Source organism: Acipenser ruthenus, chromosome 4 (assembly GCF_902713425.1).
Source record: "Acipenser ruthenus chromosome 4, fAciRut3.2 maternal haplotype, whole genome shotgun sequence".
Classification (NCBI taxonomy): domain Eukaryota; kingdom Metazoa; phylum Chordata; class Actinopteri; order Acipenseriformes; family Acipenseridae; genus Acipenser; species Acipenser ruthenus.
The window spans coordinates 106,369,826-106,392,191 of NC_081192.1; the positions used below are offsets into that span (position 1 = coordinate 106,369,826).

The 22,366-nt window shown below is 43.1% G+C and overlaps 1 protein-coding gene across 4 annotated transcripts; it reads right to left on the bottom strand.

The window, feature by feature from the left end:
• Positions 1 to 6,893: 6,893 nt before the first annotated feature.
• Positions 6,894 to 21,986, bottom strand: LOC117400615 (uncharacterized). 4 transcript variants are annotated; one of them, XM_059023371.1, is made up of 6 exons: positions 21,606 to 21,986; positions 14,715 to 14,899; positions 11,869 to 12,128; positions 11,406 to 11,702; positions 10,639 to 11,057; positions 6,894 to 10,560 (listed from the first exon to the last, which is right to left on the bottom strand). In XM_059023371.1, exons 2-6 carry the CDS (start codon positions 14,872 to 14,874, stop codon positions 9,705 to 9,707), a joined length of 1,992 nt encoding a protein of 663 aa, XP_058879354.1. In that variant the 5' UTR covers positions 14,875 to 14,899; positions 21,606 to 21,986; the 3' UTR covers positions 6,894 to 9,704. The 4 variants fall into 4 exon arrangements, with proteins under 4 accessions (XP_058879354.1, XP_058879351.1, XP_058879352.1 ...); XM_059023368.1 differs by having other exon boundaries at positions 6,894 to 11,057; positions 21,606 to 21,985; XM_059023369.1 differs by having other exon boundaries at positions 6,894 to 11,057; positions 14,715 to 14,902; positions 21,606 to 21,985.
• Positions 21,987 to 22,366: the final 380 nt, after the last annotated feature.

A 22,366-nucleotide genomic window follows, 5' to 3' on the forward strand; every position in this document is an offset into this window, starting at 1 on the left:
GTAATTCACTGCACATTCTCATCAAGTGCCATTGCATCCCTATTAGTGACTTCCACATGCTGTCTGTAATTCACTGCACATTCTCATCAAGTGTCATTGCATCCCTGTTAGTGACTTCCACACGCTGTCTAATTCACTGCACATTCTCATCAAGTGTCATTGCATCCCTGTTAGTGACTTCCACACGCTGTCTGTAATTCACTGCACATTCTCATCAAGTGTCATTGCATCCCTGTTAGTGAGTTCCACACACTGTCTGTAATTCACTGCACATTCTCATCAAGAGCCATTGCATCCCTGTTAGTGACTTCCACACGCTGTCTGTAATTCACTGCACATTCTCATCAAGTGCCATTGCATCCCTGTTAGTGACTTCCACATGCTGTCTGTAATTCACTGCACATTCTTATCAAGTGCCATTGCATCCCTGTTAGTGACTTCCACACGCTGTCTGTAATTCACTGCACATTCTCATCAAGTGTCATTGCATCCCTGTTAGTGACTTCCACACGCTGTCTGTAATTCACTGCACATTCTCATCAAGTGCCATTGCATCCCTGTTAGTGACTTCCACACGCTGTCTGTAATTCACTGCACATTCTCATCAAGTGCCATTGCATCCCTGTTAGTGACTTCCACATGCTGTCTGTAATTCACTGCACATTCTTATCAAGTGCCATTGCATCCCTGTTAGTGACTTCCACACGCTGTCTGTAATTCACTGCACATTCTCATCAAGTGTCATTGCATCCCTGTTAGTGACTTCCACACGCTGTCTGTAATTCACTGCACATTCTCATCAAGTGCCATTGCATCCCTGTTAGTGACTTCCACACGCTGTCTGTAATTCACTGCACATTCTCATCAAGTGTCATTGCATCCCTGTTAGTGACTTCCACACGCTGTCTGTAATTCACTGCACATTCTCATCAAGTGCCATTGCATCCCTGTTAGTGACTTCCACACGCTGTCTGTAATTCACTGCACATTCTCATCAAGTGTCATTGCATCCCTGTTAGTGACTTCCACACGCTGTCTGTAATTCACTGCACATTCTCATCAAGTGTCATTGCATCCCTGTTAGTGAGTTCCACACACTGTCTGTAATTCACTGCACATTCTCATCAAGTGCCATTGCATCCCTGTTAGTGACTTCCACACGCTGTCTGTAATTCACTGCACATTCTCATCAAGTGTCATTGCATCCCTGTTAGTGACTTCCACACGCTGTCTGTAATTCACTGCACATTCTCATCAAGTGTCATTGCATCCCTGTTAGTGAGTTCCACACACTGTCTGTAATTCACTGCACATTCTCATCAAGAGCCATTGCATCCCTGTTAGTGACTTCCACACGCTGTCTGTAATTCACTGCACATTCTCATCAAGTGCCATTGCATCCCTGTTAGTGACTTCCACATGCTGTCTGTAATTCACTGCACATTCTTATCAAGTGCCATTGCATCCCTGTTAGTGACTTCCACACGCTGTCTGTAATTCACTGCACATTCTCATCAAGTGTCATTGCATCCCTGTTAGTGACTTCCACACGCTGTCTGTAATTCACTGCACATTCTCATCAAGTGCCATTGCATCCCTGTTAGTGACTTCCACACGCTGTCTGTAATTCACTGCACATTCTCATCAAGTGTCATTGCATCCCTGTTAGTGACTTCCACACGCTGTCTGTAATTCACTGCACATTCTCATCAAGTGTCATTGCATCCCTGTTAGTGACTTCCACACGCTGTCTGTAATTCACTGCACATTCTCATCAAGTGTCATTGCATCCCTGTTAGTGACTTCCACACGCTGTCTGTAATTCACTGCACATTCTCATCAAGTGTCATTGCATCCCTGTTAGTGACTTCCACACGCTGTCTGTAATTCACTGCACATTCTCATCAAGTGTCATTGCATCCCTGTTAGTGACTTCCACACGCTGTCTGTAATTCACTGCACATTCTCATCAAGTGCCATTGCATCCCTGTTAGTGACTTCCACACGCTGTCTGTAATTCACTGCACATTCTCATCAAGTGTCATTGCATCCCTGTTAGTGACTTCCACACGCTGTCTGTAATTCACTGCACATTCTCATCAAGTGTCATTGCATCCCTGTTAGTGACTTCCACACACTGTCTGTAATTCACTGCACATTCTCATCAAGTGTCATTGCATCCCTGTTAGTGACTTCCACACGCTGTCTGTAATTCACTGCACATTCTCATCAAGTGTCATTGCATCCCTGTTAGTGACTTCCACACGCTGTCTGTAATTCACTGCACATTCTCATCAAGTGTCATTGCATCCCTGTTAGTGACTTCCACACGCTGTGTAATTCACTGCACATTCTCATCAAGTGCCATTGCATCCCTGTTAGTGACTTCCACACGCTGTCTGTAATTCACTGCACATTCTCATCAAGTGCCATTGCATCCCTGTTAGTGACTTCCACACGCTGTCTGTAATTCACTGCACATTCTCATCAAGTGCCATTGCATCCCTGTTAGTGACTTCCACACGCTGTCTGTAATTCACTGCACATTCTCATCAAGTGTCATTGCATCCCTGTTAGTGACTTCCACACGCTGTCTGTAATTCACTGCACATTCTCATCAAGTGTCATTGCATCCCTGTTAGTGACTTCCACACGCTGTCTGTAATTCACTGCACATTCTCATCAAGTGTCATTGCATCCCTGTTAGTGACTTCCACACGCTGTCTGTAATTCACTGCACATTCTCATCAAGTGTCATTGCATCCCTGTTAGTGACTTCCACACGCTGTCTGTAATTCACTGCACATTCTCATCAAGTGTCATTGCATCCCTGTTAGTTACTTCCACACGCTGTCTGTAATTCACTGCACATTCTCATCAAGTGTCATTGCATCCCTGTTAGTGACTTCCACACGCTGTCTGTAATTCACTGCACATTCTCATCAAGTGCCATTGCATCCCTGTTAGTGACTTCCACACAGCTCATTAAAATGTTCTCTATTTTGTGGCTCTTGATGACGTAGAGGGCTCATCCACAAGCCTCTCCTGGGTTCAAATTCAGCTCAGGTCACAAGTCAGGTATGCAAGGTGGTCTGATCCTTCATCTCAGTTAACATTTGGTGCAATTCAGTGCAATTGTCAGTCTCTATTTTAAGAGCAACTTGGGTTTGTGAAGAACACCTCAGGACTTGTCGTGTATCCTTTATATTCTGACCTGCATGAAAACCTCATGGCGTGTGGATGTACATTTACAGCAGTGTGATCATTTATTACAACCCCTCAAGATTTCTCATTTATATCCTGACCTGAATGAAAACCTCATTGCGTGAGGATTTACATTTCCACTCAGTACTCCGTGACCACTTTGTGCTTTAATTAGGCATCCTAAACAACTTCTGAAAAGTCTCCTGCATTTTACCATTTGTGTCTGTGTGTTCCTTTTCTCTTACTATGTTAAATTAATTGCATGTGTGGCCTATTGAAGTCATCAATTCAATTAGACAATCACTAATTTGCCTATTTTGACAATGTTCTAATATTTTCAGTTCCAGTGGTTTGATTTCATATGCACAACAAATCAAAACTACAGAAGCAATGGGGTGTTCTAATACATGTGCACACTGCTGAACTACAGAAGCAATGGGGTGTTCTAATACATGTGCACACTGCTGAACTACAGAAGCAATGGGGTGTTCTAATACATGCGCACACTGCAGAACTACAGAAGCAATGGGGTGTTCTAATACATGCGCACACTGCTGAACTACAGAAGCAATGGGGTGTTCTAATACATGTGCACACTGCTGAACTACAGAAGCAATGGGGTGTTCTAATACATGTGCACACTGCTGAACTACAGAAGCAATGGGGTGTTCTAATACATGTGCACACTGCTGAACTACAGAAGCAATGGGGTGTTCTAATACATGTGCTCACTGCTGAACTACAGAAGCAATGGGGTGTTCTAATACATGTGCACACTGCTGAACTACAGAAGCAATGGGGTGTTCTAATACATGTGCACACTGCTGAACTACAGAAGCAATGGGGTGTTCTAATACATGTGCACACTGCTGAACTACAGAAGCAATGGGGTGTTCTAATACATGTGCACACTGCTGAACTACAGAAGCAATGGGGTGTTCTAATACATGCGCACACTGCTGAACTACAGAAGCAATGGGGTGTTCTAATACATGTGCACACTGCTGAACTACAGAAGCAATGGGGTGTTCTACTACATGTGCACACTGCTGTAGTTCTGAACAGCCTACATTAAGTTCCAGTACAGCATGCTGGATGCACTGCAACATATGTTTGATCCCATCCCCAGAGCTCAGGACACTTCAATAGACTTGACAGTGGGGTGGCACTTTTTGCAGCGCATTCCACAGAATGCACAATAACGTACCAACGTACCAAACAGACACAGCCCTCCTCCCTGGCTGCACCGCTGTTACCTCACACATGTGGAGCTCTCCATCTGCACTCTGCACTCACAGTGACAGCACGCGTACCCCTCCGCTATACTGTGATCTCAGACTGCCATGAGCAGCTCCACATGCTGCGCTCTGACTTCTTTATTATGACAGCATGTTTTATTTTTCTAATTTTACTTCTGTAACAGTATTTCACTACCCTGTTACTGGTATAAGCATTTCAGAGTTGTCAGGGCCTTGTTTAAATATATAAATTGGTGCATCATTATTATTATTATTATTATTATTATTAAGCGTCCTGAATATGTTTCTGCCTCTGATCTCCTGTTTATATGTTGCATGTCTGTTATTTTAAAGACTCGCTGTGCTTCTGACAGGCTTGGGATCACTTCCTTTTTCTACATCCCTTTACGCTATTTGTATCTGGTTTCATGTGACTTCCTCCGGAGGACGGGGGCTTGTTGAGAATCGAGTCTGCACATTATTGCACTCCGCTCTCCAGTCTGGTGTGCTCATTTTCTTATGTCCACTTGATTACACTTCATCTGTGTTTAATGGAGTTTATTAAAATAGTTCTATGCATTCCAGGTACTGTAAGTTCAACAACACTCTCAAGAAGTAGTTTTCTGTGTGAAGTATTGCATTACTGCCTCGTGTTTTCTTGCGGAGTATCTGCAGTATTGTTTTGCCATTTTTTCATTTACTCCCCTGACAGCTTGCTCAGTTGCCACAAATTTGTTTAATTAGCACAATATTTAGGTCTCCCAACCAAACTGTTGTTTTAAAAAATAATAGGTTCCATGTTATTTGTAGCTATATGTGTTCTTTAAGCGTCAGATCTATGCAAATGTTCCTGGGAACTAGTAGGAGGTCCTGCTTGGTTTTTAAAAAATACAAACAGAAAACAACAAATCATTTTGAAACTAGTCAAATAAAGCAAGCTTGAATGCTGAAAGAGTCATTTATGATTGTTTGTTTTCTTCTAGATAATCGGGTTGAAACCGAAAATGTATTTACGTTTCATGAAACTGAAATTTCAAGCCCCTAGTCTAGTTGTGGTTCTGAAAGGAGGCGTCAGTGGCTGGGGGATACACCAGCAGCAGCCATGTGCAGAACAGCTGTTAGGCCACAAGCCACCTGTGCAGTTCAGTAGCTGCATTTACTTCACTCTGAGACCTTCAATGTTAAGAAATATTAGGCTAGTCTTATTCTAACATTGAAGCAGACTGAGCAACTCCACTAATCATGAAACCCAGGTTTTAGGGATGACCCAAGTTCAAAACAGGCTACATCAGTGACTAACAAACTAGTCCTGAGGATCCCCTGTGTCTGCTGGTTTTCATTTCAACTGAGCTCTCATTTACTTACTCGACCCTTAATTGAACTGGTAATTTGCTTAATTAGACCTTTTTTTGTTGTTTAAATCGTTTCAGCTCTCGACAGTTGCATATTTCAAGTTAGCTGTAACATTTTATAAGTAACTTGAACTCTGCTACTGTTTAAGCGCAGAAAACAATTAAAAAGGTTCAATTACGAAAATTACCAGTTCAATTAATGGTATAGTTAAGTAATTGAGAGCCCAGTTGGAATGAAAACCAGCAGACACAGGGGGTCCCCAGGACCGGGGTTGGGAACCACTGGGCTATATATTTGGATGAAGCAGGAATGGTCAAAGTTGGCCCCTCCACTTCTGGTCTTTGTTCCAGCCCTATTCTAAATTGTTTAATTGAACCAATGAAACCTCCATCCAGCCCCTGGAGTGGAATAGTCCTCCAGGATCGTGACTGGACACCCCTGGTATAAAGCAAAGTCAGCGCTCGCTGTAGGTTCAAACACAAAGGTACTCCACCCTAACCTTTAGCTAGTGTCCTGAAAGGCTCATACTTGTTTTGTACAAACATTCTTCTCTGTCTACACTAGCAATAGCATCCTTTTGCTTGCTTTTGGTATTTCTGAGATATTATATTGTGAGCATTCAATGTTATTGACACAACCTGACCCATGGTTAAGTATACCGTCCTACCAACACCCCCCTCTCTCTCTCTCTCCTTAAACAGGGTCACAGACTACTCCAGTGGCACTCAACTCTGCCCTCAAGACCCATTCCAGTCCTGGTGTTTATTCCAACCCGGTCCTAAATTACTTACTTGCCTCTTAACTGCTTCAATTAAAGACATTAGAACCTGCTGGGAATTAAAAACCTGGACTGGATTAGATCTCGAGGGGCGGAGTTGAGTACCACTGAACTACTCAAAGCCGGGATGGAAGCAAGACTCCCATTCCATAGCAGTCTGATCCATTCCTGGTTTACTTTGAGTTTAATAAGCCACACCGAGCCTGGGAAACAGCTATGCAATCAGAGTCTGTTTTCTATCCCTGCAGACCAGTAATGCAATGCTCCACAGTTCTGGTAAAAGTCATTAAATAAAAAATAAAAACACACACACAAACCAATTTCCAACAATCATTTTTTATTTGAAGTAATAGAGATGTCTTCATATTACTTGGATTGAATGAGCAGCATTTATAAAACAGAATGCATTCTTTACAATGAATGTAAAAAATTGTGTTTTTTTTTTGCTCTGCAGTACCTTAAGCAAATAATAAAAAAGAAATATTTACAATATATAAAAAGGGAAAAATAAGGTCATTGTGAAATAAACAAGATCAACACAAAACAATAAAATAATAATTTGATTACATTAATAAATATCCAGGTTTTCTTTTTTTTATACAACAATAGTAGACAACTTATTTACAGAACCTGGTGCCCTCTTGTTGGCACAAACACAAAAAAATCAAATAAATTATACAAAAACAAGGCAGCAAAGCAGTTCTACCTGCAGCAGATCATACTGCAGATGAGCTCTATGCAGAAAACCCTAGGAATGTGCGCCTAACCAGCACCTACTGAATGCCTGTCAAATACAAACCACTTGGTAAATGGGATTTACTCCTGTTCGATATGTAGCGGTGCCCTAAACAGTTTGAACAGTCTACTGTATACAGTAACTTCTGACAGGGGGCAAACAAATATTATCACTCTTCAATTGCATATTCATAGTAAAAATTACAAAATAGATACCATATCACTTGATTGTAAACCCTGCGATATATGCATTAGTGTTGCAAAGCCTTAAGGTTGCATTTTTTTTTTTTTTGCAGGTTAAAAAATGTTTGCATATATTTTTGTTCTGGGAATTGCCAAATCAATAAGCGTGTTGAGTGTAACCTGGCCACAGTGTAAAATCTTTTGCCCCAACCTTACACTGTCAAACGAAACTGGTGCAGTTCAGAAAAAAAAACTATTAAATATATTAATCCTTCCTGACAGTCAAATAGATTAAATTATTGACAACAATAACCTTCATTACTATCAAATAAAATAGTTATGTTTATTATATATTACAAATCTTTCAGAATTTGCAAAATAGTTTATTTTAAATAGTTTATTTTTTTTTAGCACAAAAGGTATTTTAAAAAGACAAATGTGACTCCTTCTAAAATAGTCTTTGATTTTCTTAATACAGATTAATTTTGATTCTATATGCAAATTATTTACAAAAATTATAAATATCTGACACGCTATATATTAAGCAAAAATCGACCCATATACCTCAACATTTTACTTTTGCATTTTGAAAAGTACCAAGAACCAATTGCACAGTCCCACAGTAAATAGAGCCCCCCTGGATTGTGCTGGCTGCTGTGGATGGTTCCTCTGCATAACAGGCACAAGACTGGGCCACCCTGGACAGAGTGACCAAAACACTAATTAAATAAATTCGAACCAAATCATGTAAATCCAAATGCACTAAAACAAGGAGACAAACTAAGAGAGTTGCGCATTTGCCGGCTTCTCACTGTAACACCTGCTCAGCACTACAGACGTCTTATATGCCACCCCAGCAGATTTCTTTCTTCCGAGATCAGAATCCACAGAAGCTAAACTGGGAAGTTTCATTAAAGAAAGGTAAACGGTTGAGGAAAGCGGTGCTACTAAAAAACAAGATTGCACTTTCAAAAAGCCCACCTAACAAAGCCACAGGGCCTCCGTTCCTCTAAATAAATACATGGAAGCTGCATAAAATAAATTCGAAGATGTAATACTTTTGAGGTATTACAGATTATAGTTTGTTTTAAACATGGAGTTTTAAAGCATTACGCTGGTAATAAATATAAATGTTCAGATTATGATTGCTGTAACTCAAAACAGTGCTGCACACCACAACTCCAAAACCCATGTGCTGCTCAGGAATCTTTCTCAACACATCAGAAAGGAAACCATGTGACAGCTTTGGTGCTGTTACAATAGAGCTCAATGCTTGCCGGGGGTAAAGTACCTGAAATCGCATGATAGTGAAGCTGCCCAAAGCACCAGGTAACAAAACCAGCAACAGCCACCGCGATGAGCAGAGCGAATGGCTCTAGCATTAGAGAACTGCACTGCGCTATCATGGGACTGAACTGCACTGCGCTATCATGAGACTGAACTGCACTGCGCTATCATGGGACTGAACTGCACTGCGCTATCATGGGACTGAACTGCACTGCGCTATCATGGGACTGAACTGCACTGCGCTATCATGGGACTGAACTGTGCTCCGCTATCATGGGATTTGGTATTTTTCTATAAACCGCTATAAGGACAGTGGTGCCCCGGTTGAGATTAAATCCAAGGAGAAGTCTGTGGTTGCACTTAATTTTCCTTCTTAAGATGCCTTTTAGATGCACTCTGAATGCAAGTTTAGGAAAAAATATAATAATAATAATAATAATAATAATAATAATAATAATAATAATAATAATAATAATAATATTTCTTGAAAAAATACTAGCAACAAAATGTTTTAAAAAAAACATTATATATACACACATGGCAGCTTTTACAACAAATGCACTCAGAACTTGACTAAAGCGTCATTGTTAAAAAACAAAAGCTCCCCAGCCTTTTGTGATATATCTGCACACCTTGGGTTAAGAAAAGGCCAAAGAGTTTGAGTAGAATATGTGTGTTAGCTGCCAGTTTGTACTTTTACTGTGCACAGTTTGATTCGTACAACATTTTTTGGAGGCTAAGTAAGAAATATATATATATATATATATATATATATATATATATATATATATAAAAAATCACAGCTTTCTTAAAATCAATCAAGTCTTCCAATAAAATGTCAAATGTAAAAAACATATACAGTCCTCATTAGTTTCTCTCTTTTTTTAAATTGTCAGTTTTTGTAAAGATTGAAACTGTGCTGTATTTTACACCTTCACAGATTCCATTATTGATGACTTAATGGCTTCTTCAAGGAGCTGATTGTCTGTAAAAGCAGCGGGGGGTTCTGGGATGGATTCCGACACGCCAATCAGGGACTCCAAAAAGCACGTGCCGGGGTCCCCGTTTTGGGGGAAGCTGGGATAACTGGGGAGCTGGAACTGAAGAAAGCTGTCCAGATTCTCATATTCTTTCAAGGAGTTATAAAGAGGACCAGGGCTATAGTCCGGAAATCCATGGAAGAACTCAAAATCCGAGTCCGACGAGAGGCTGAGGTCCATGTAGCTCGGAGACGAGTGATCGATCGAAGGGGACGGGGTGCTGGGGAATGCCTGGCTTGAACCACTGCTGTGGAACATCGTAGTGTCTTGGTTGGCGTTTTCATCCAAGCACTCTGAAATGCTGGACATGTGGTCGCACACATGTCCGCTACTCCTGTCCCCTCCATTCGTGTTGTGTTGGGGGCCCTCGACAATATTATCGTTAAAGAAGTCCAAGGTGTTGAAGCAGCCAAAGTTGACCTTTCGCTGCCGGTCACAGCTATCACCACTACAGCTGCTACTGCAGTCCTCATTGTCCGAGTCATTGAAGCTGAGAATCCTGGCCAGCCCATTGTCATCCACATCAGACTGTGGCTTGTCAGACTGAGGGCTGCTGCTGCCAGCACACAGCCCCGAGGAGTACTCGCTCTGGCTTGAGGAGCTGGAGGAATCTGTCATGTCGCTGCTGCAGCTGTTCTCTCCGATGGGGTCCAGCTCGGCACTGAAGTGAAAGCTGGGGCTGCCAGGAATGGCCCGGAGCTCCTCCTCCAACTGGAAACCAAAGGGGTTCTGCTGCTGCTGCCTCCTCCCACACTGCTTCCCGGTGTCCGTGCTCTCCTCCAGCCACTGTTTCCCGGTGTCCGTGCTCTCCTCCAGCCACTGCTTCCTCCCACACTGCTCCCCGGTGTCCGTGCTCTCCTCCAGCCACTGCCTCCTCCCACACTGCTCCCCGGTGTCCGTGCTCTCCTCCAGCCACTGCCTCCTCCCACACTGCTCCCCGGTGTCCGTGCTCTCCTCCAGCCACTGCCTCCTCCCACACTGCTCCCCGGTGTCCGTGCTCTCCTCCAGCCACTGCTTCCTCCCACACTGCTCCCCGGTGTCCGTGCTCTCCTCCAGCCACTGCTTCCTCCCACACTGCTCCCCGGTGTCCGTGCTCTCCTCCAGCCTCTTCTCCAGCTCCAGCTTCATGATGGTGTGGATGTAGTGTGTCTGAACGCGGCTCGAGTTAAACTCAATCCGGCCCTGCGTGTTCCCACAGCCGTCCTTTGTGCAGCCACAGGGAAACGAAGAATGATCCATCTGCGGGGAGGGGAAGAGACCATTGTTAGAGCCAATTCCTTTGAAATACTGATAAGACGTCTTTCATTCACAGCCAGTCCTAACCATGGGAATAACTAGCTATGATGACACAGAGGTCGTGTCCTCGCTTGTTTTTTTGCATCATCAATGCTGATGCTCATGTAAAGATTCTGGTAAAGTAAAAAATAGTCCTTAACTCTGTTGGTTTGCTGTGTAACACAGATTTGGAGGTTGAATAGTAAATACCAAGCAGTCAAATAAATACTGCCAGCTACAGCTTGAAACCCAAGTTTGACCTGTGTAGAATGTCAGCACTGGTTACGACACTGGTCCTAACAGAAGCCCTACCTGGCACTTGATCCCAGCCAAGCTGCAGCTGCAGGTCTCAGGCTCGCAGAAGCCCTGGCAGTCGCAGCCACAGTCCTCCCGGGAGAGCCGGATGGCGTGCAGCTCGCGCTTCTCCTCCTTGTCGATCTTCTTGACACCAGCGGCCTTCAGCAGCGCATGCCGTCTCTTGGATGGATAGGGATGGAGGAAGAAGCCACCCTCGAAGTCCACTCCGCTAATGTCAATGTCATCTTCAGATATGTCATCCAGTGTCAGCTGGGCGGCCTCGTTGGACTCCGCAGTACCATTTTTAGCTAGCTGTAAAACAGTATGGCATATTGAGGTTCAATGCAGCTGTTAATTACTACTGTATGACTTTGAAGGAACACGTTCATGAAAAAAGAAGAGCCTGCAGGGAGGAGACTGCCTTGTTTGCCACCACTCTGAGCAGCAAAAGAATGGTATACACGCCTCAGTGACGTACCTCTTGCTTGAGGACTTCCAGTTTCTCCTCCCGGAGACGATCCTTAAGCTTCTCCCTGCGGAGGTGCTGCTGCTCCTGAGCAAACTCAGACAGCGTGTACTGCCTGCAGGCGCTGTGCTGCCTGCCCATGCCAAGGGTGCAGCCCCCCCTGCTGGCCACGCTGGTGAAGCCCTGGCAGCGCGGGAAGAAGAACACAGTGACCTGATCGAATTGCACGTTGTTTCTCCGAATCCGCTTGGCTCTCTTCAAGATTGACGTAGCTGAAAAAGGAGGGGGGGAGCAGAGTGTTAAAACAAATAAGACATTCATAGATCAATAGTGTTACCGTTAAGGGAATGAAAAGATATTGGGGTAGATTCTGAAAGCTATTGACACCTGAATCATTAGCGCAATGCAAAAAAAAAAAAAAAAAAATTAAATATGAAGAAATGTAATATTCAAGCCCCTGAATTAAAAGTCTGGTTTGACAAATTTATTGGGTGCGTTTCTCCTTTCTGAAAAAAGACGCATTGGAGTAAATAGCTTTGAGAATTTTTCCGGGTTTAAAAGGCATGTCGTATGCAGACAGGCTAAAAGAATTGAATCTATTCAGTCTTGAACAAAGAAGACTACGCGGCAATCCGATTCAAACATTCAAAATCCTAAAAGGTATAGACAATGTCGACCCAGGGGACTTCTTTGACCTGAAAAAAGAAACAAGGACCAGGGGTCACAAGTGCAGATTAGATAAAGGGGCATTCAGAACAGAAAATAGGAGGCACTTTTTTTACACCGAGAATTGTGAGGGTCTGGAACCAACTCCCCAGGAATGTTGTTGAAGCTGACACCCTGGGATCCTTCAAGAAGCTGCTTGATGAGATTCTGAGATCAATAAGCTACTAACAACCAAACGAGCAAGATGGGCTGAATGGCCTCCTCTCGTTTGCAAACTTTATGTTCTTATGTAATGTAGTTCATTGTCTTTCATCCGTGAACTTGTTTTTCACTTGCAGTGTGTATGGATGATATTCTCTGCACAAGACAAGTCAAAGCCATGCCATACAACTATATAACTATCCACCCAGTTAAAGTAAGCTTCACAACTAAACCACACAATTTAATAGACGCTATACTTTCTGTAGCTTTCTCGCAATTTATAAAAAAGACTACTTGGCATACCTTGGCTATGTTTTAATTGAACATACATCTGTTTAGTTATGGTATTAAAATGAGCTATGTTATGACTAGTAAAGCATGGAATGTTTTACAAGGCAGTCATCCAAGGTGACTGGAAGAGTAATTTTAAGGGGTGGGGCTGAAACAGCTCAGACACTCGCTCATGTTTCCCTCTAACCATCTCAATAAACACAGTGCAGCCAAACAGCTGCTGCCATGGTACTTCCCAGGGTACGCCACCAGGTGGACCCAGAGCTGTTTGGTCAGGCAGAATATTGCAGAAGTTTTATAATCACACACAGACCGAGCAAGATTTTTGTGTTGCTTTAAAGAAGTCCATTAATCAGTGAAGTACAGTAATGAGTGCAGCTTCAAACAGAACAGCATTTGCTTTATTAATGTCAGTCTGCCACTCGTGTGTAGAGGAAGAAGTAAATGTGTTTTACTGCCTCTCTGAAATCCTGTGACCGACCTCCCTCCCCCACTCACTCATACATATCCTGTGTGTGCACAAAATGGGTAAGCAATTGCACTCCCATGTTTTCTGTGAGTTGATATGACTGCGAGACTTGCATTTACAGAACACTGTTCAAGGAACAGGTGCTTGTTGGGGCTGTGTCTGCTGCACTGCCTGCTACAGAAACCACATCTCACATTGAAAATTAACTCCAGTAATCAGGCAATGAAAATGAACCAAGCTGGTGGTTTCATGCACTGTACCTGCACACTAGCTACATGAAAAGCTTTCAAAGCCAGGCCAACCACACCTGGTTCAATACTAGGCTGCGGTTTCCCTTTCATAGGGATGGGGGTTAAAGTCCCCCCCACCCGTTTCACACACACAGTGGCTGTGATTCTTTCAACAGGACCACGAGGGGACTTGACCTACAAGGCATTCGGAGATGGTGCTTTTATTTGCATAGTGTTTCATTGTGCAAACTGGCTGTGAGGAAAAGCACACAAAGCCTCAGTTTAATATTTCTAGAATGCATTCCTGTGTAAAAAAAAAACAACCTGATAAATGCAGAGTTAATGTAATAAACCTGTAGCACAAATGAGTTCTTCTGCAAACAGAGCCCCCCTCCCCCACACCTAAACACTTTCCAGTGCAAGCAAGGATATGAAGCTGCACGGTTTGAGCTGAACTGCATGCTCTCCCTTACTCGGCAGCCTCTGACTGGATGTCTGCCAGGGAGCCAGTCACAGTGCATGGTGTTCTGTGTGCCAGCAGTGGCAGCGCACGTCACTGAAGAGCCTTGCAAGCTGGATTCCTGCCCAAGTGCTGGAGGACCGGGGCCAGGAACTGTCTGTCCTTTATCTCTGCTCACGAGATCCGTGCAAGGGCTTTTGTGTACACACTCACAGAGATTAGCACATGTTGACGATCTGTTAACAATGCCTGGCCTCTAAGTTATTATTGCTCCTGTTGTATTGTTTTTTGTTTCATATCGCGAGCAGCTACATTTAAAAGAAATCGCCCTGAAAATCTGCAAACGAAACACTTAATGACGTTTCTAAAGTTCTTAATTCAAAGAAGGTTGTATCCTTGTTACTCTCTGTGTTTTCATGTGCTTGGAATTGCTCATCCGTTCTCTTTGCCAGCATATTGTTTGGTTTGCAAACGGATTTCCAGTTGGAATAGAAGGTTACAGCAAGGTTAAAGAACCCCCCCTGACTGCAGAAACACTTACTGGTGAAATGAGCTGGCAAGGAGCTGGGATTGCTGGGCCTGGAGTCCAGGGTCTCGGGGGAGGAGCTCTCCCCGTCCGACTCCCATCCTGAGGAGGAAGAGGGGGAGGAGGAAGAGTAGCAAGGGTCCTCGTCCAGCTTTCTCTTGAGTACCCCGCTCATGGTTGATGTGAGCTACTCAGTCAATCTGCTGGGACAATGGGAGAAGGAACAGGTAAGGGAGTGAAAACCACTGGATACATCCCGTAAGAAGCAGACATTATCAGCAGAGGACATTGATTTATTTATTTTATATATATCACAGAGAGAGAGAGAGAGAGAGAGAGAGAGAGAGAGAGAGAGAGAGAGAGAGAGAATAGATTGATAAAAAGAGAGTTCACCATTTCACAAAACACAGCTGCTGTTGGAAATCAATGGCACTGGTATTGTGATGGCTACACAGTACCATTTGGTTGAACAAGTGTACTGAACATTATGATCAGATTCATTGAGCTATCCTGCGATTTGTTTCTGTATCCTAGTGCACACCACTGGAGAATATAAATCTGTTTAGGAATAGTATTAATCATTCAAGCCAGTGCTCACACAACACTCATCTTGGACCCCTGTTGTTAGCTGGTTACCAGTGCTCTAATAAGCTACAGTCAGTCCTGCTCATTCATTAGCAAAGAAGCAAGTGCCAGTTTGCCAAAGCATGCTACTGAATGAAGCGTGAAGTACACATGCATCAGAGTCACAAACACAGTCGAGTAGAAGGCATGTCAAACAGGAGCCCATGTGCCTAAACTGCAGCTCGAAATACAGAAGGGAGTCAGGTACATTTAAACACTTATCTTTGAGACCCCTTTTCAATCAGAATGGAATGCAAAACCCATTCAGAAATCAGAGACACACACAGCAGGTATGGATGTTTGAATCACATAGAAATTATATTAACCGTCAACAGTCCACAAATACTACTGTACCTTAGTACCAAGGCAGGGTTGCAAAGAGATCCCATTACTGTGCAAACCTGCCCTTTCTGACCCTTTGGGGTTGGTCAACTGAGCTGGAAATCCAAAGCAAACACAGACATTGCATAGGGGCTCTGCTAGGTTACTAACAGAATCCCTTGCATGCAAACAGACAGGTCCTTCAAAAGGAATACAATTAAAGGAACGCCACGAAATCAGTACTTTTACATTTAGATTTGCTCATTCAAAACGGTCTCATCCTGGAAATATAGCATACTTTCAGCTTGATGGGCATGTACTGTACACACCCCATCCTTTATCAAGTGTAACTCTCCCCATTTTCTCTCTCTCTCTCTCTCTCGAGTAATACAAACCAAGAAGGAATACAGCAGAGTCATGAAACATGCGTGCGGAGAGGAGAGCTTCTTTAAACTCTCAGTCACAAGAAGGGCTGATCCTGTGAGGAAGGGGGGGAAAGCCAGCACTGCATCACAGCTGATGCGATGTACTGTAACTGTGAGTCAGCATGACTCAGGGAGAGCGTAAGGAACCATCTATTATGGCAGTAAAGCACTACTGCCTACAAATTCCTGGCAAAAGGCCGGTGGTTCAAAGTCAACCACAGATTACACGCAGTGCAGTGTGTAGGAGTGAATGACGACTGTCACCTTTATCCATGACGTGCTCCAGTGGGGGCGTTTCGGATGACTGGTTGGAATTAGTTCGTTTCACAGCTTACAGGGGAGATCAAACTTGTTCGGTGGCTCCCAAAGTGTCAGTCCCTCTTTCTTTCTCAGAAGATGCTTGTTAAACATAGTTAACATACGCTGCAAAGAAGTGCCCCCAAAAGACAGTGTTAGCTGTAGAGAAGCCCAATGGGATTGAAAGTGTCGGTACTCTAGAATTCCTTTCTAGAATGTGTGTTGGGGGAGGTGCTGATCTACTTGCCATCCTTTCAAAGCTAACCACACTGACCTATCTACAAGTTATGCAAATCGGCATTGACAAATGATTCAACGGCCAGGACAAATTATAATTAAAGGATGCAAGAATGCATTTTAACCCTCACAGTACACTGTGTTGTCCACATGCTGTTTTACGTAACTGAAAATCCTATAATTAGGCATTATGAATGCTCTAGGATTATAGACATAAGCAATGCTTTCTTAGCGTTATTTTCTACCAATAATGCACACTTCTCTATTTGGAGACATTCAGATTTCTGTTGCCCTTCATTGCTTCCCCAAGCTCAGTATACCAATATACTTTAGTTTCAACCATTTTTTTAAAAACTTTTTAATATTTTCAGCATTTTGCATATTTCAGAATACCATTTGTTGCAATAGCTTGTCTGCTTCCAATTTAGCCTTTTTTCTAAACCGCTTGGATGAGGCAGTTCTTTTTATTGCAACATTTGAGATTGTTCTGCATGACCGGAGGCCATGCCAATCCATTTAATTCTTAACTTAATCCTGAACAGGTGGACAGATAGCAAACATGGCTTCTCTCCAGAAGTTTCAGCGCTTAGATGACAACTGGCCACCTGTTTTAACAATGCAGGTCTCTCCACATAACACTCTACTATGCTATTACAGTGAAAAATCCCTGCAATTACAAGACGGCAAATATATAGATTTAGTGCACGCCATTATTAATCTGAAATGCTCCATGCACAGTTTGCTTTCAAACCTGAGCAATAAAAGAAACTGCTCAATTTGACACATTCAGTTAAGTCTGGTGTCAAACAAAGTTCACACAGCCTATTTAACATGCAAGTACACACATGATTAGCCCAAGTAACTGCATCGTGGGGCAAAGAATTCAAATGACAGCCAAGAGAAAGGGGTTGCTGGAGAGGATGGGAAGTGGAACTCCACTGTTAAACACACGCACACAGTTCTTTAAGCATGCATTCTATGTTGGATTGGATTTAGTTATTTTGCTTGGCTGCTGGAATGGGAATGCTCTTTGTCAGCAGAATTATAAATGATTGGTGCTTGTTTCTAGATCTATCTATCTATCGCCTATTTCTAAACCTATCAATTCTTTTTTTCAGAATATTTAATCTGCGCAAACTTTATAAATCTGTCTGGAAACAGGGGTCTTGGGGGTCACTTTCTTTGGTGTTCTGCCAGGTAAGGTAAATAAAGAGGGGCATGAAGGTTAAAAAGGAAAGTCTATATATTTTCTAATCTTCAGCCTCCCTGTTACCGTGGGAAACGTGTTTCACCTCCTGTCTGAAGCCCCGAGCGAAGCAGGTTTAAGCAGAGTGGTGTGAAGCCGGGCCGAGCCGAGAGCTCACCTGTTCTTCACCACCCGTTACCCAGATGCTGCTCCTGAAGGGAAGCAGGCACCTTGAAACAGGCCTTCCTGTCAATCCGTTTCCATGGCAGGGGAAGACATGCAGCCTAAACCGAAGCGCTGTGTCCTGGGTGTTCACCTGGCAACGTATGCCAATAGCCTGATGTGCATCTGTTTCATGCAAACTACCTGGGGGAAAAATGGGACTGATTTGCATGGCAAACAGCGAGAGAGAAAAAATAAGTGTCTTTCTGTTTTGTACAGTTGTGGTTATGGGGTTTCCATGCCGCATTTGACAATGCTAGAAAACATGTTCAGATTAAACTATGGAAATAAATGTTTTTTAGTGCAAATCATCATACATTGCCTTTGGGTGAAAAACACATGGCAGAGTTGCTGAAGGTTTTTTTTTCTTTTTTTACAGTTTACTCTACATCCTGCTGCGTGTTACATACAGTACCTTTCAAGTAATACATTAAGTGGGACATGACCTGTTGTTTCTCTGCAATAGTTCAATGCATTTTTTGTTTTTTTAATGGATCAAATTCTCATTCTAATAAGAGACATGACAGGTAGTCCAAGAACACTAGAAATAAAATACATTATTATTATTACACCAAAATGACACTACAGCTGGGAGGACTGTGCTAATAAATATTTGTGTTGCAGGACTTAATAAAAAAGCTACTTTCAAGCAGTAGAATGATAATGATTTCTGAGTGATCAGCTTCATGTAAATAATGAATCTGACTGTGGGAGAGTTTAAACATACTGTATCTTTACAGTGCCATAGCAAACCAAGAGAACAGTACCTCCACCTTTCTAAACTAAGTGTTCAACACTGCCACCTTGTGGCACACCACCAGAAATGGAACAGCTCTCCCCCGAGTAACCTGGTCCCTACACAAAACTACAATGCTTCCAGGCTACATTCTGCCAAAGAGACATTCTGTTCCTTGGCTCCAGTTCCTTACTCATTCCAAGCAGGGAAAAAAATAAAGCTTTTAAAAACAAATACAAGAACGACGGATCAAACCCACTGGCACCACAACTCCCCTGTCCTGGGGATTACACGACAAATATTTAACCCAGATGTGCTCCCTCCTCTCTCTCCCACTCTCTGTGCTCTGCTGCCGATCCCCTGGAAAAGGAATTCAGTCCTGACATTTCCCAGTGCAACACCATTTTTGGTGCTCCTTAAGAATTCTGCAACTCTGTGGGATTAATGGAATGTGAGAGAACCCGTTTCATTCCATGCCTGGTTTCTGCAGCTACTGTAAGCAAGGTGTGATTTTCTTTGTTCCAGCTAATACTTTAAAAGCAACAATTTCAAGAGTTTTCTAATGAACAGATTTAAAAGCTTCCCCACCCCCAAGAAAACAGAGCTTAAGACAGGTCTTTGAAGGCACTAGTTGGCCTTTTGTTTTTAACTACATTCTACTGATAAAATGAACACCCTGTACATTCTGATAAAGGGGACTATTCATTTGATAGGTGCAGGCTTCCTAGACCAATCAAGTTTCACTAATACAGGTTATGTAAATTTGTCAGATTTGCATATTTGAGGAGAATGCACAAACAACATTTCAATGACCTGCAAGGTGCTGCTTCCTTCTACACTGTAGTCCACAGGGCAGGGATTACCCCTGTCAAAGACCCTGTGAGAATTTTAAGAGAGGAATTTCCCAGGGTGACCCTGCTAAAGGGGACACTTGAGACCTTTGTAAAACTCTCAAGCCAAGTAATAAAAGCACAGGCATGGGTACATGGGCAGAAGGTGACAAAGGATTCAGTGAAAGTGCTAATTAAGCTGTTCTGATGAAGTCACAGAGTAATATTTACCATTGAAAAACAAGCCCCTACCTCCCTCCCATTTGGCGCTGTTCACAGTATCTAGTTGCATCAAGCTGGCGTTTCACTGAAAGCTGTAGTAAAAACGTGCCGTTGCACACAGGGCTAGCATGCTATCTCATCTCAACGTGACAGAATGTGTCCATCCTGGTCATTAGAACATGCATGCTTTAAGAGGCCATGCCAGTTCCCATGCAGAAGTGATATACATTCTGTATTTTTACATCACAAAGGAGCTGGAATATTGTACTGTGCTACAGCATACCGTGGAAATATTTTTAAATTTCCATTTGGTCACTATGAGGAACAATGTCATACGTTAGTAATTTTCCTTGGGTATTTTGCACCGCTCTTGCTGTAGTACTGTGTGGTGTTTGTGAAAGACCCCATCATCCCCATTAGACTAACGAAGGAGATGGCTCAGCGTGCAGCCTACATTCAGAAAACACAGATCATTACACCCCGCTGCTTCAGACCCCGGCCGCTTCATTAACTCGTTTTGGACTGCCCGTTTGAAGTTCGCATGGAGTCTAAGAAATGACTCGTTCTCTGATTGATCCAATCATTTAAAAAGAGTATGGTAAACACACAACCGCAAGACGACACTCCTCATTGAACATCACAGGTATTTAGCGTTAAAGACAATAATCAGACAAACATCTTAGTCTATTAACACAGGTATGCAGGACCTTTGGTGATGCAATTGAATATGTCATTAGTGGAATTAACGACCATGGGTAGCTGGACTGTTTCGCATTTTTTATGCACAACATAAGCAAGAACACAAAGGATCCCTCTTTTTAAAACAATTGGTATTAACGGTTAGTTACTGATGTATCGTTATTGTGGTTTCAACTAGCCCACGAAAGCTGTTGATTTACCCAAATCCTCTTCACACCTGAGGTTCTCACCCCCACTGATTAATGACAATTACTGCAACAGCAACACCGTATTGTGACGAGCCTCCGTGACCTCAGCCAGCTGCTGCGTGGGACAGTCTCTCGCGTACACTGTGCAGAAGAGTCAGTTCTGTAAGGGCTAGTACTGCACACTGCGATACACAGGCACGACCGCTTTATCCTATAAATCATCAGCCTGCAACAGCGTCTGACAGCATATTACCTCAATTAGCATAGCGAAACGCCACACAATGTATGCGCTTGTTGCGAAGACCGCTGGTACCCAATCCATCACAGAACTGTACCCCTCCTTGCTATGCACTAGACAACAATACTACAGTATTTGGAATGAATCGGATTTTCCTCGGCGTACCGCTTTCAAGACTACTGGCTTTGGCAAACGTCTAGGTATTTTTTTTTCTATTGCTGTGAAGCGCACAGGCAGATACTGCTAACGTTAGCTATTTCTAAATAAAGCGATTCATTTTGGCCAGCAGCAAAAAAAAAATTTAAAAAAAAAAAGCTAGTTACAGAAATAATCAAACAAGCAAACAAACGCCATACGCAGATTAATGCTACTAATTTTATAAACAAAACGTGTAGCTCGATAACACGCACATTTCTCAAATAACCCGCACAATGTTACATCTGACACAGATGTTATTTAAGAAGCGTACATTAAAATAAAAACTAAAAGCAAACTTGTACCTTCAACCCTCGGACTGTATCAACTAGCCCGAACTTCCTTAACAAAACAGAATGACCGCAGCTGCTTATTTTTCCAGTTACACGCGCCACATAGCATTCCAACTATTTGGCAGTAGTCCAGAATCAAGGTCTTTAAACACGTTCAGTGTTAAAAAAAGCATCAAAATTAAAAGTTACCTACCAACAGTTTGTGTATCCGTCCACCATAAATGAAAGACAACAAAAATCCTTTTGTGTTTGTGAAACGAATTCCTCCCAAGCGAGCTCAGCCTCGCACAGTCTAGACTGCTGCTGGTCGTTGTTTCTTTTTTTCTTTTTTGTTCGCCTCGGTCTGTGATCGTACCAGCCGACGCTCGCGTTGTCTGATTCAACTTGCTCAGCAGCACCACCTTTTCGTCAGTGGAAAACACCCTGTGTGTGACGCAGGCAGTGACACGGGGAAAGGGGGAGAGAGAGAGAGAGAAAGAGAGAGTCTGCCCACACGGCTTCCTGCCTTCCGAGTACCGACCCCAGCGCTCGCACATCCTGACAGCCAATCAGCTGCACTGCCTGTCTCGTCTCCCCCTTGCCCTGGGACCTGTTAACACTGCCTGAATGGGAATAATAATAATAATAATAATTATTATTTATTTCTTAGCAGACACCCTTACCCAGGGCGACTTACAATTGTCACAAGATATCACATTATTTTTACATACAATTACATTATTGTTTACATACAATTACCCATTTATACAGCTGGGTTTTTACTGGAGCAATCTAGGTAAAGTACCTTGCTCAAGGGTACAGCAGCAGTGTCCCCCACCTGGGATGGAACCCACTCCGATCAAGAGTCCAGGGCCCTAACCACTACTCCACACTGCTGCCCTGGAATGCAAAAAGGGAGGGGGAGGGGAGGGGAGGGGAGAGAGGGGCGAATGGATGAGTTCTGTTCTGCTGCCG

Bases quoted from the DNA above. Each gene is read 5' to 3' on its own strand.
- LOC117400615 (XM_059023368.1), bottom strand. From the start codon at position 14,874: ATGAGCGGGGTACTCAAGAGAAAGCTGGACGAGGACCCTTGCTACTCT. The intron at 12,129-14,714 runs GTAAGTGTTTCT...CTCCTTTTTCAG, and splicing joins CTTGCCAGCTCATTTCACCA to CTACGTCAATCTTGAAGAGA. The intron at 11,703-11,868 runs GTACGTCACTGA...ACTGTTTTACAG, and splicing joins TGGAAGTCCTCAAGCAAGAG to CTAGCTAAAAATGGTACTGC.